This window comes from Oratosquilla oratoria, chromosome 33 (assembly GCF_046742065.1).
Source record: "Oratosquilla oratoria isolate Oo_2021 chromosome 33, ASM4674206v1, whole genome shotgun sequence".
In the NCBI taxonomy this organism is placed as follows: Eukaryota; Metazoa; Arthropoda; class Malacostraca; order Stomatopoda; family Squillidae; genus Oratosquilla; species Oratosquilla oratoria.
The window spans coordinates 46731067-46744261 of NC_134809.1; the positions used below are offsets into that span (position 1 = coordinate 46731067).

General features: G+C 44.7%; 1 protein-coding gene across 1 annotated transcript in view; it reads left to right on the forward strand.

Annotated features, from left to right (window-relative positions):
• The first annotated feature begins 8486 nt into the window (after window positions 1-8486).
• LOC143017987 (ATP-dependent RNA helicase Ddx1-like) overlaps window positions 8487-13195 on the forward strand; it is a 74871-nt gene continuing 70162 nt past the window's right edge. Inside the window, exon 1 of the mRNA XM_076173025.1 lies at window positions 8487-8636. Within this exon, the coding sequence (XP_076029140.1) occupies window positions 8621-8636 (16 nt within the window). The 5' untranslated portion in view covers window positions 8487-8620. The remainder of the gene's footprint in view (window positions 8637-13195) is intronic.

Here is a 13195-nt window from a genome sequence, read left to right on the forward strand (position 1 = left end):
TGTGGCCCTTGCACAGTATGGAGCTTAAAGACCTCACTCCATGCTGACGCCAGGTCAGCTAGGTGTTTGGGGGAGTGTGCAGAGTAGTTCAGAGGGTTGATGACCTTGGGTGGAGGCACAGAGCTGTTTCTGGATTCTGGATTCTGGATTCCAAGAAAATACCACCTCGCTTGCGCGGGATCGGGTTTTGTGGGAGGGGAAGAATGTCTGTTAGAAAATGAAAAGATAGTAGTGTATAAAAGAGGGCTATTGCCACCGGGCGAATTGCGAGCGATTAGGGGCTAGTTTGTTGTCGTGGCTTTAGGAGAACTGGGCTAGGAACTTGGACGGTGGCGCCAATGCCGGGAGGAAGAGCATATTATATCACCAACGAAAGTTTGGAAAATGGTAGGAGACGTAGTAGGAGAGAAAGGGGGAAAAACGGAAAAATCTTTAGTGGGAGGTAAACTGAAATGAGAAGATGTAGTATAAGAGAAAGTGAGAAAGGAAGCGAATTTTAGTCGAAGAAAAAGGAAGTGTATATGTTTGTGCGTGGGATGCGGCTATGTTCGTGAGAGGTGTATGTGTGTAATTTACGGTTAGTGAGTAGATTTCACTTCCCGCGTGTAGAGGGCGTTCCTGATTAGCCCCAGGTAAGGCATGAGAATTCCTGTTTTACCCCAGGTCGGGTTTGAGTAGCGATATTATTATTATTATTATCATTATTATTACCATTACTATTATTATTATTACATTATTGCGGTTATCACCAGTCAAGCTGGTGAAGGGGTGTGTTACTTGTTGGTGCGGTTATACACGTTTTATCGTGTACACCGCACGTGGGACGGGCGCAGCTGACAGATAGTCTGTACGGTGTGGTCTAGGTGTAATATGTTGTATCAGATGTTTGTGTTTGGCGTGCAGTTTTTCTAGGTGTCTTGAGTGAAGTTTGTGTTTGTGTCGGTTGAGTGGACGGATGTTGGAAATTTGGTGTAGAGACTCAGTGGTTCTGAAGTCGCTCCATCGCGAGCCCGTGATGAACTGGACAGCGGCATTCTGAACCTTCTGATGCTCGTAGTTATTGGTGGCACATGTCAGCTGGCTTAGTCCCGGGGACTGGCACAGAATCGGTCTGACGAGGGCTAGGTACAATCGACGTTTGGTTCTCAGTGTTGCAGTTTTGAAACGTCTGAGCTTACCCAGCACAGCCCTAGCCTTCGCTCCCTGCTTGCGGAAGTGTGGGGTCCAGGTAAGGCCATTATCAAGTGTGCTACCCAGCACACGGGTATGGTCCTTCGCTGGGATGTTTGTGTTGTTTATTTTAAGAGGAGTGTTTGTGATTGTTCTGTTGGTTCGTTTGCAGCGGAAGTGTACAGCATTGCATTTCGACGCGTTGGTCTTAATGCGCCACTGTTGCTCCCACGCGTGTGCCCCGTCTAGGATGTTTTGCATTACGTGTAACGCTCCCTGCAGCGTTTTGTGTCTGCTTATGTGGTTAGTGTCGTCCGCATACGAAAGAGTTAGAGCCTGGTTGCGAGGATAAGCCGGCTCTGGCAGGTCATTCGTATATAGATTGTACAGAGTGGGGGCAAGGACTGACCCTTGCGGCACTCCAGCCTTCGGCACAAAAGGTTGGGACAGACAGCCCCGCCACTTTATTCTAATTGACCTGTCGTCCAGGTAGTTGCAGAGCAACCTTGTGAACGGCAGGGCAAAGTCGAAGTTGTGGTACAATTTGTACTTAAGGCCTTCGTGCCATACAGTATCGAATGCCTTCTCCACATCCTTACAAACCAAAATGGCCTTACCAGGGCGACCGTCTGGCGGTCTTTGAACCCATTGAGTGATTATGGATATTACGTCTTCTGCACCGCGCCCCGGCCGAAAACCAAACTGGCAGTCCCTCAGCACATTCTCCGTCTCTAGGTACACGGTCAGGCGGCGGCTTAAGACGTGCTCGAACACCTTTCCAAAGTACTCCAGAAGGGAGATGGGCCGATATGAAAGGGGGGCGGAGGCGGGTTTCTGGGGTTTAGGAATGAGGATGGTATGGGAGGCCTTGAATAGTTGTGGGAAGTACCCAGAGGCTAGTGAGCTGTTATATAGTGTCGTCATGTGTGAGATTATGTTGTCTGGCATACGTTTGAGTATGTGTGCATCGATGCCTGAAGGGCCAGGGGATTTTAGTTTTAATGCCGAGATAACCCCCTTTACCTCCTCCAAAACGATGGGGCAGATAAGGGGATCATCCTCATCTAACTGAGAGAGATCAACAGTCTCGTCGGGAATGAGGTCACTACAGCTGTTCATGAAGGAGTTAACACTGTGCAAGGTGCTAAAGCAATGTGGTCCTTGCACAGGATGGGGCTTAAAGACCTCACTCCATGCTGACGCCAGAAGGTCAGCTTGGTGTTGGGGGGAGTGTGCAGAGTGGTTAAGATGGTTGATGACCTTGGGTGGAGGCACAGAGCACTCCTCCAGCTCACGTTTGAGGGACCTCCAGAACTTGGAAGGGTCCTTCTCACAGGCGCCGGAGAGCGAGGCCATCAGTTGCTCCTCCTCTCGATGTGAATCGATGTAGAGGGACTTCCTCAGGCTACTCTGTAGCCAGTGCATGTCTCTTAGGATGGCTACACGAGCCTCTAGGGGTGCTTGTAATAGATCTGTAGATCTGTTCTGTAGTGCGATGCGTAGTCTGTTAGTGCGCATAGAAGCGGTGAACGTGGCAATCTTTCGGTGCTTTGTTCTAGGAATGTGCTTTTTTACAGCGTTTTTTACAAACTTTGTAAGTGAGCGCCATTCCTGCTCTATCGCCGCTTGTGGAGTGTTGTCCATATTTGTGTTGGTGTATGTCGTGAGAGTGTTTTTGAAGCCTTCCCAGTCGGCCTGACTGTAACGTAACCGAGGCTCACTGGGGATAAGGATGGGTGAGGTGGAGATGCGAAGGATTAAGGGTATGTGGTCTGAGAGGGTGGGGGCACCGGGTGAGATAGTGGAGTTGAGGAAGAAAGCTCGGCTGTTGGAGAACACCAGGTCGGGCTTACCCTGCAATCCATGACCTATGAATGTGGGAAAGTCCGGACCTAGGAACTTCAGCCGGTGAAGTATAGTAAGAGAGTGTAGTTGCCGACTCACTGAGCTGCTGTCGTGCGTTCCAGGGCTCCAAGCAGCATGACTGCAGTTGAAATCGCCAATGAAGAAGGTTGGGATTTTGTATGACATCACCTTGGCAATGTCAACAAAGGGGAGGAAGGGACAGAGGAGGGTACAGAGGAGGATGGGACCGCGAGTGGTGCTTAACTTGATCGCGAACATCTGCTCATAATGAAATTGATCAAGTATAGTTGCCTGGAGGGACTTCCTGGCCAAAATACAGACGCCCGAGTGCAAAGCAAGACCCCGACTCCAAGTGTTGAAGCCTTGAATCTTGGGAAGAGAGTCGGGGGCTGGATCACCCATCGAAGTCAAACAAATGACATCAGGACCGTGTCTGGCAATCTCTAGCAAGGTGTTGGTCCTTTGTGGGGCCCAGTGACGGACGTTCTGGTAGAACACACGTAAATCCAATCTATCCATAGGAATAGTTGTCTTTTAGTGAGTCCTACTAGCTGGAGGGAGATTTTAAGAGGAAGCTTAGTTAGCCTTAGGGGCTTGGAGGGTAAGCACTTCGCTGTCGGAGGAGGAGGAGGAGGAGGATGCACTATCACTAGACTGGACAGTGTCTTGAATAGTGCTGGTGAAGGGGATTATGTCCCGCAGCGTCTCTTTTGTGAGTTTCGTCAGGTTCAACTTAGGCCTCCCAGTCGAGCTGGCTCGTGGTATGGCCACACGGCGCGGGAGCCCGGAGGAGGATTTGTTTGCCCCTGACGAGGAGGAGCAGGGGCTTAGGATTGGGGAGCGTGAGCGGTTGCTACGTTGGTAGGATTCATGTCTGGATGCCCTGGACTTGGGGCGTGATAGCCTGGGGTTAGGTTTAGGTTCTTGCGCAGCCTTCTTGGGGCAGGTGGAGGTGGAGGAGGAGGAGGAGGAGGAGGAGGAATCAGAGGGAGGGGGTGTGGAAACAGAGGGAGCGGTGGTGGGAGGGGTAGGGGCTGGGTGAGGATAGGATGGGTTGTTGGGACCAAAGGGAATAGCCTCTAGGACGTGAGTTGGAATGGGGAAGGCAGGTAAGCCCAGGTGAGTGAGTGCTGTGGACAGCACTTCCTGTACCTGCTCCTTGCTCTTGGACATGAGCATTGCCGAATAGACAATACTCAGAGCAAGTACTTGAGCGTCCCTCGCCTGGTTGCACCTTTCGTCTCCAGACGGACACTGGAGATTACCAGCTGCCTCCCTTTCCAGGGTGCTGCCGATAATTGATGCAACCATGTTAGGGACTTCGGTACTGGTGGAGGGCCTGCTCGCATCCTGGCGAGAACGCTTGGACTTCGTCCTCTGCGTCCGCTGCTCCTTGGGGGCGCAAGAAGGCTCCTGGTCAGGGGCGGCAGCAGGGGAGCTAGCCCTCCTCTTTACACCTGGGTGGGTTCTGGGTTTGGGGGTGGGGGGTTGAGGGATTTTGCCTTGGGATGGGGAGGAGGGGGAGGGGGTGGAGGAGGAGGGGGAGGAGGAGGAGGAGGAGGAGGAGGTGGAGGAGGAGGAGGAGGAGGAGGAGGAGGGGGTTTTGGTTTTAGGACGAGGATTAGAGGGTTGCGCAGGTTGGGGGCGGGTGTTGGGAGCTGACCTAGCCACCGGTTGAGCAGGCTGCGCTGTGTCAGCCGCCTTTCTCCTTTCCGGGCAGGAATTGGAGATGGCGCTGTGGGTTCCCCCACATAGGAGACACCTGAGTCTCGCTGCCTCGCATTCTCTATACCGATGTCCGTCGGTAGCACACTTGGAGCACCTAGTCAGATTGGGTTGAGGACAGGATCGGGATTCATGTTGCAGGGAGTAACATATCAGGCATTGCCTGACTTGCAAGTTTTTAAACTCTCTAATAGACGATGGGGGCAGATATAAGAAACTAATCTTGAGTCCTACCCTGAGAATCTTCTCAAGGTCGGACCTAGATTTAAGGGAAATCCTGACGAAATCAGTGCCCGGAGGCCGGAAGACATCGACAAAGTCAACATCCGAGTTCCTCTCCCTTAGGTCACACAGAATGGCTTCCTTATCCCCGAGCTTGCCAAGGACCATCCTACCCACGTACATGGACGCTCTGACATGAGCGTAGGTGGGTGTGACCCTACGGGGAGAGAAACCCAGCTTCTCCAGCCTGATCACAGTCCTCTTCTCGAAGCAGGCATCGAGACTATCCTGATCCATCAAGTGGAACAGGACATTTGCCCCTTCCGTCTGGGCAAAGCGCACAGGAGCACTGCCTATCACACCGCTTAATTGGTTGGCATCGTCCACAAGCGAGATGCCATCCGGGCGTGAGTTGCCTCTCACAAAAACCACTTGATAGTTGGTTTTCATGATGAGGGCGCTTGACGGTAAGTTCTACGAGAGTTAGACACGTCAGGGAAGGAGAGAAAGAGGAAGAGCAGAAGCACCTACGAAGAAGACGGTCAAGACACGAATTTCCTTAAGGCGCTAAAAGAGGATACAGAAGGCGGGCAGTGTTGATGTGTACTGGTTATAACCAAGTCGAAGACTAAATGTGTAGTGTTATTTCTCTTTTCTCTTTTCTACGAAGGCAAGACTCTGAAAACAGAGAGCGATTACGTGACTTCGGAAGTGTTGTGTAGGTAAAGTACTAAGTATCAATGGATATTAAGCACTTGTGTTAACTGTAATCTAGATGCAGGCACAGCTAAATGTGTAGTGTTCTTTCTCTTTTCTGCGAAGGCAAGACTGAAAACAGAGAACGATTACGTGACTTCGGAAGTGTTGTGTAAGTAAAGTACACCACTGAGTATCAATGGATATTAAGCACTTTTGTGTCTGTGTTTACCCTGAGATTTCTTTACTTACGGAGAGTAGGCGTTGCTGTTGAGTCAGTTGGTCGGTTAGACGCGGTTAGACTCAAGTGTGTGCAGGTACAAAGGGGCGATGCTAGGGGCAATTAGCGAGGAGCTGGAGCTGGAGCGGAGACGTCCGAGTTCTCTGAGCGCTGAGTTGAATCTCTTGTTTTAACCTCCGTTGGCAAGAGACCGTCTTTTAAATCCTGGTAGCGGCTCAAAGTCAGGTCCCGGTTTCTGACTAGTTTTCTGATTGGTCGCCATCCCTTTGGCTATGGGCCAATAGGACCTTTCGCAGTGAGCGATTTGATACCAGACACCGCCAGATTTTGTAATTCTTGCCGGAAAATAAATACTTTTTTGGGCAAGTTTTATAAGCTTACAGAGGTGTATCGTTGTACATTGTTTTGTCTGAAATTTAAGTTAATTAATTTCATGATTGCAAACGGCATATAGCATTGTTTGAGCCTCTATTTATAATTACAGATGATATTCGTAAAACAGCCTATAATTGTATCAAGCCAAGCAATTTGTCATTTTCTACCGACTTCAATGGACGTATACTGATATATACTTTCATTTGAATGCACCAAGCAATAGGCAAATCCATGTAATGTATAGAAAATATAATTTTGCATCGAAGACTTAATTTTTCCGGTACGATTACGGTTTGTCTTTCTCTTACTTTTTCTTGAATCTGACGTGCAGTCTGCCACGGCACACGTAAAATTAGTCATATTTGTTTGAAAATAGCTCCCAGCAGATCTAAGAGGCTATTGTTTACACAAACGTCGCTCACCTCGTACGTCCGCCACCACTGTTGTTATATTTCACCTCACTGATTATCTTCATATACAGGACGTGACAGTGATATCCATTATTTTTCAACACTCTCAGATAAAATGCACAAACAGAATTCAACATCCTCTTATTTTTACTGCTCATACTTACTTCAGTAAAAATAATTACCTATTTTTAGTTTTTTTTAATTTAATTAACAAAGCCTTATCACACACCAGTAAGTAAAAATTATAACATTAAGAGTCATGTTTTTAATTTTGAATACACTTATGCAGCAGTTTATATCGTTTTTTTTTTTTTTTTTAATATCGGTTTCCAAATTAGCTAAGTCACCCCTTTGCCTCGTGAAATCCGAGACAATTGAAAATTCTTGCGCTAATAGGAATCTACGAGCCTTACTGCGAAAGGTCCCATTGCGAGCGCTGGTAAGTGCGCGCACTTCCGCTCGCGTTGGTGACGTCATCAGTTCCGGCTCGGTCTGCATGGGAAACGGGTGTCTCAGGCACGGTCGATGTTGGCGGGTGGAGCCCCGCCACTACAATGGTGTGGGTCACCATGATTACGCGTGTGGATAGAGCGAATAAGAGTCAACGTTAAGTGGTATTTGGGAATATTAAGTAAGTTGCAAGCAACTAACGCAAGCAGCTCACTCACTTTTCACTGACCCTAGGTCGTAGGCCTGCGTCGTTTCTGCCCGGGTATACATAAATGCCCTATTTGAACAACAGCGGTCTTAAAATTGCCCTTATGAAGAATAATCGTTCCATTTAAGGAAAAAACAACAACAGAAATAAAATTATTTGTTTATCATCAAATTTATCAATAAATCATATTAAGTTTTTATGTAAAGGTAAACGTACTGTATTATATGTATAATTTACTTTACTTGGATATGTCTAGCAGACCTCTTCACAGTCACGGTGATCCGCCACTGTTACCATTCCTGGTGTCCAATTTCTTTAATTAAGGTCACTTGGTCTAGCATGGTGTTTGTCGACCGGCATCCAGCAGTGTATCCTGGTACAGGTGGTTCGTCTGGTACTGATGATAGGAATTTATCCAGTCCAGCCTTCAGTCTGTCCACTGTACAGTATAAGTTACATTACGCAAAAAATATGCTGTTAGGCAGAGTGCGGGGTGATCTAATAGAAGTGTTCAAGTGGATCAAAGGCTATAACAAGGGTGATGCAAACAAGGTCATCATAATAAAACAACAGGGCAGGACTCGCAGTAATGGTTTTAAACTGGACAAATTTAGATTTAAGAAGGAAATATGCAAGAATTGGTTTACTATAAGGGTGGTCGATGAATGGAATAAACTTAGTAACCATGTAGTAAGCTCTGTAACCATCAGTTGTTTTAAAAAACGATTAGACAACTTTATGGATGGGGATGACAGGTGGTGATGGATACGGAGCTGCCTAGTGTAGGCCTTATGGTCTCTTGCAGTCTCCTTTATTCTTATGTTCTTATGTAAAAATACACAACCTAACCTAAGTTATCTTTTATCACAAATATGTAAATAAGACATTTTGAACAATAGGGGTCCCAGTTTTGCCCTTTTGAAGAATAGGGACCCCAAATCAAATTGAACCCTATTCCGTTTTTTCAGTAGATGACAGTAGCATGAGAACGTAATGTAATTGATGATAAAATTGCATGTAAATTTAATTCTAATTTAATTTCGTCAGTATAATTATGTATATTATCTTGTCTCGTATTAGGAAATGTTAGATAGATATGATACATTCGTTATTTCTATTTCAGCAATCTTGTCCATACGTTCGCTACAGCAAGTTGTAGTGCTGTCGAGTTGGGACCTGGGAGTAGTTTACATCGGGGTATGCCGAGGAGGAAAAGTTATTATTCCTTGTACTACGTAGAATAGTAAAAATACAACGATGACTGCATTTGAAGGTTTGTTGCTGTTTAAGGATAGTCTTATATTAAAGGCAAGGGATTCCATGATAAATATGCTTTGAGATGTTGTTTGTAATATTTTTTGCAATTTCATTGCTTCTCCCGGCGTCAGATTTTTTTCGTTGTCATGAATTTGGTTGTTTTAGAGGTCATTATTGTATTTATTCTGATAATCTGTCTGTAAGAGAGGGGTGACAGAAAGCCACACATTGTAGTCACCATAGCAATATAGATTTCATCTAGTCTACATCACTGTTGGTTCTGTTTTCTTACCTGGTCTGGTGGGCTTCCTAGCTACCCCCCACATCCAAATGAAGAGCAGCATGAAATGTACCAGCAGAAATAATGGGTCACAGTAAATGCTCGATTTACCTGGTAAAATGAATTGTACTCTTTCGTTTGGACTTTTGGGGGGTCCTGTGTAGCTATTTATCATGTTATCATGTATTATGTTTATTATACTGTTATTGTTGTTTCTGAGTATTATGATTATCATTTGTATTGTAATTGTATACTGTTATAGTTGTTTCTGATCGATATATATGTAGTTAATAAAAAAAATTCAACAGTAAATTTATAGAAGTGCACACCTAAGTGATATAGCCATAGAAAATTAATACATTTGTAAATTTTTTTGTTCATGATGCATAATGCAATGTTTCTTAATGTGATGGTGCTCAAGTTTTGGTCTCAATATCCTATGTGTTACGAACATTTTAGTAGTATTAGGAAATCTATAATAATGTTTGTGTCATATGTGTACTGATTGGTATTATTCATGACTGTCTCTGGTCGCCTTAACCCCTACGTATGTTGTCTGTGTAACTTAGTGTAGAAAATCAGTCTAATGAGGACCACAATTGATATAAACTTGCATACTTTTTTGTTATCCTTGGCAATTGTAATTGTTATTTTGAACTATGTGTTCTTTTCATTATCTGCACTTCATGTATATTGATGCAATGCCAAATAAACTTACTATATCAACGTAATATGCATTTTTCTTGGCAAAATTAATTTAGAAAGTATCAAAAACTAATTTATAAACAAACGAGCCGATAGGGTAGATAGAAGTCATGGAGGGGTAGCATTATACTTAAGGGAGGACTTAGTAGCAAACACAGAAGTTCTTACTGCTTTCTCAAACAACACAACAGAGTTACTAGCTGTACATGTAAAGAAGCTTGACCTATTCATTGCAACCCTGTATTGACCCCCAAACTGCCATCCCCCTACACTGAAGTCATATTTGCAGGTGATTTAAATTTACTAATAATAACCTGGCCCTCTAGGAATATACGAGGAGGAACAATAAATGAACAGAGGCAAGCAATGGAGTTGATCAGCCTAGCTGATCTAGCCTATCTCAAGCAATTCATTGAGGATCCAACAAGAGGCAACAACATACTTGATCTGTTATTCAGTAACAACTACGACCTGGTACATTCATATGAAGTTACCAAGACAACAATGTCTGATCACGGTCTTATCAAAGTTATGACAACACATTTTACTAAACAACAAAAGGCACACTTCTCTTGTTCCTCTCTCCATGACCTGAACTTCTTCAGCAGTCCAACTGGGCAACTCTTTTCCAAGACAAAGACACTGAAGGAACCCTAGACATCTTACAGAGAAGATGCTTTGAAATCTGTAAAACAATGGTGCCTCCCAAACCAACAAATACCAAGAAACAAAGAAAAATTATCCCAAGAGACAGGAAAAACTTGATGAAGAGGAGAACAAAGCTAAGAGTCAAACTTCAAAAGACCATCCATCTACCAACCACCACCAACATCCAAAGTGAACTAGAGGAAATCGAGAGAAAACTCATTCAGTCCCACAAAGACCAGAGGGCTCAAGAAGAACTACGAGCTATCTCTAATATTCAAATAAATAGCAAGTTCTTTTACGCTTATGCTAACAAGAAACTAAAGAGTACACCAACCATAGGACCACTTATAAATCCAGCTGGGGAACTCGAGAGCGACCCAACTAAAATGGCAGAGTTGCTCAAGCTGCAATATGAGAGTGTGTTTAGCCAACCGAAAGACCACATGAAGGTAATTGATCCACACACCTTCAACGAACCCCAGGTGACGCCACACCAATTATCTTCAGTAGAGATCTCTACAGAAGAAATAATAGTGGCCATCAACAAGATCGCACCAAATGCAGCAGCAGGACCAGATGGCTTCCATGCCCAACTGCTAAAGAACTGCAAACATCAGCTAGCACTACCCCTGAAACTGCTATGGAATATGTCTCTACAAGCAGGACATGTGCCACAAGCCCTCAAATATGGCACAATCACCCCAATACACAAAGGGGGTAGCAAGGGCATTGCCAAAAACTACAGGCCAGTGGTACTAACATCCTATTTAATAAAAATAATGGAAAGAGTAGTGCGGAAAGCAATCGTTAAATGTCTGGAAACCATAGAGGCATTTAACAATGGCCAACATAGATTCAGACAAGTACGCTCATGCCTCTCACAACTACTCGCCCACTATGATAGAATACTGGATGACACCAAAGATGGTGGACCATGGGATCCTTTTACACAAATTATGAGCACTTGGAATATGCGGAGTCCTAGGTAAATGGCTACACAGCTTTTTATGTGATAGGAAACAGCGGGTCAATGTACAGGGAAATCCTTCACATGCAAGCAGTGTTATTAGCGGTGTTCCCCAAGGTACTGTACTGGGTCCCTTACTGTTCCTCATCATGATAGGGGACATAGACAGAGACCTTAAACACTACATCTACATCCTTCGCCGATGACACGCGAATTGAATTGAAGATCTGTACACAACAAGATGCCGATAACCTACAGCAAGACCTTATTGAAATCCTGAGGTGGGCAGAGGAGAACAACATGGCACTGAACGGAGACAAGTTTGAACTTTTACGCTATGGCCACCATCTGGATCTCAAGAACTCAACAAATTACTGTTGTGGCCAACAAGAGATCATTGCAAAGGATGTAGTGAAAGATCTGGGAGTGAGTATGAGCAGTGATGCCTCCTTCTATCATCACATAAACCAAACAACATTAAAAGCAAGGCATCTATCAGGGTGGATCCTATGTACCTTCCAGACAAGAAGTCCAAGATGTATGCTGACCCTGTGGAAATCATTAGTGTTACCACACCTAGAATACTGCTGCCAACTCTAGTCTCCCCAGAAAATATCAGAAATCACGGAGATTGAAGGGCCCCAAAGGACCTTTACCAGCAAAATACATGGGCTCCAGGAACTGAACTACTGGGAGAGGCTGAAGGAGTTGCAGCTGTTTTCTCTTCAACGGCGCAGGGAACGCTACATCATCATCATCTACATCAGGAAGGTGCTAGAAAAGAGAGTGCCCAACACTGGTATCCAAGTAACAATCCACCAAAGAAGAGGGAGGTTGTGTTATGTAAGGACCACTCCTGGATCAACACTGAGCATCAAGTCCAGAATTCATAACAGCTTCTCGTTCAGTCGGCCAAGATTGTTCAACTGCATCCTGTCTCAACTGAGAAACATAACAGGAGTGTCTCCAGACACCTTCAAAAAACATCTGGATATATGGTTGGCCAAAATACCAGACCAGCCGCCAACACCAGGATACACCAGCACCAACGCCAATCGACTAATGGATTGGACAACTGATGTGAGGGAGCTGCCTGGTCACAGTGGGACCCCAGTCTAGCTGCGTCGATCACCGACAGAAGTCATCTAAGTGTAAGTGGTGGGTGAATGATATGCCATGTTTGTTTTGATAGATGCAGAGGTCAAAGAAATGAAAGGATAAATTAGTCCATTCTGATCTAACCTAACCTACTTAACAAACCTACCTAACCTACACAACCTAAGCTGTATTTAGTAATGTAGTACCTGTAATTTTAAAGATCGCCTGGGTCGTTGTTGTCGTGTCATGGATGCTGATGGCCTGATTAAGTACTGTACTCGATCAGACTGCAGTTGTTGCATAGCCTGAAGGAAGCCCAGTTTTGTCTTTGTAACAGCACTTATTAACGTCACCTGGAGTTGAACACCTGGTGCACAAACATGAAAGCCATTGTCTTAACTGACATTGACTGGATTGGGGCATCTCAGTGCTATGTTCACAGCTTTGTTTGGTAGTATATTTGCTTTCAGGAATTTTTGTTGTTGTTGATTTCTTCTATGAAAAATGTATATTACATTGATTTTTTATAATTTACAAAATAATTTTCTAATGCTATATCACATAGGTGTGCACTTCTTAAAAAACAAAATACCAATTCAATTTAAAAATATGTAGTAAACATAATTGTTATCAGTTGCCTACTTCACAGCTATGCAAAACCCCTGGTCCATTAGGGGTAGATCAAGTGTTTCTTTGGGGATCCAATATACTTATTTATCATGTTGTATAGAATTTGTTATGGCTTATATACTCTTTTTGCTGTTTCACATTGATAGATATGTACATACATACATACATATACCAAGGCTTTTTCCCCCTTCCAAGGGAGGTAGCCAAAAAGGGAAAGGCATAAAAACACTGCCACCCATTTCATCCC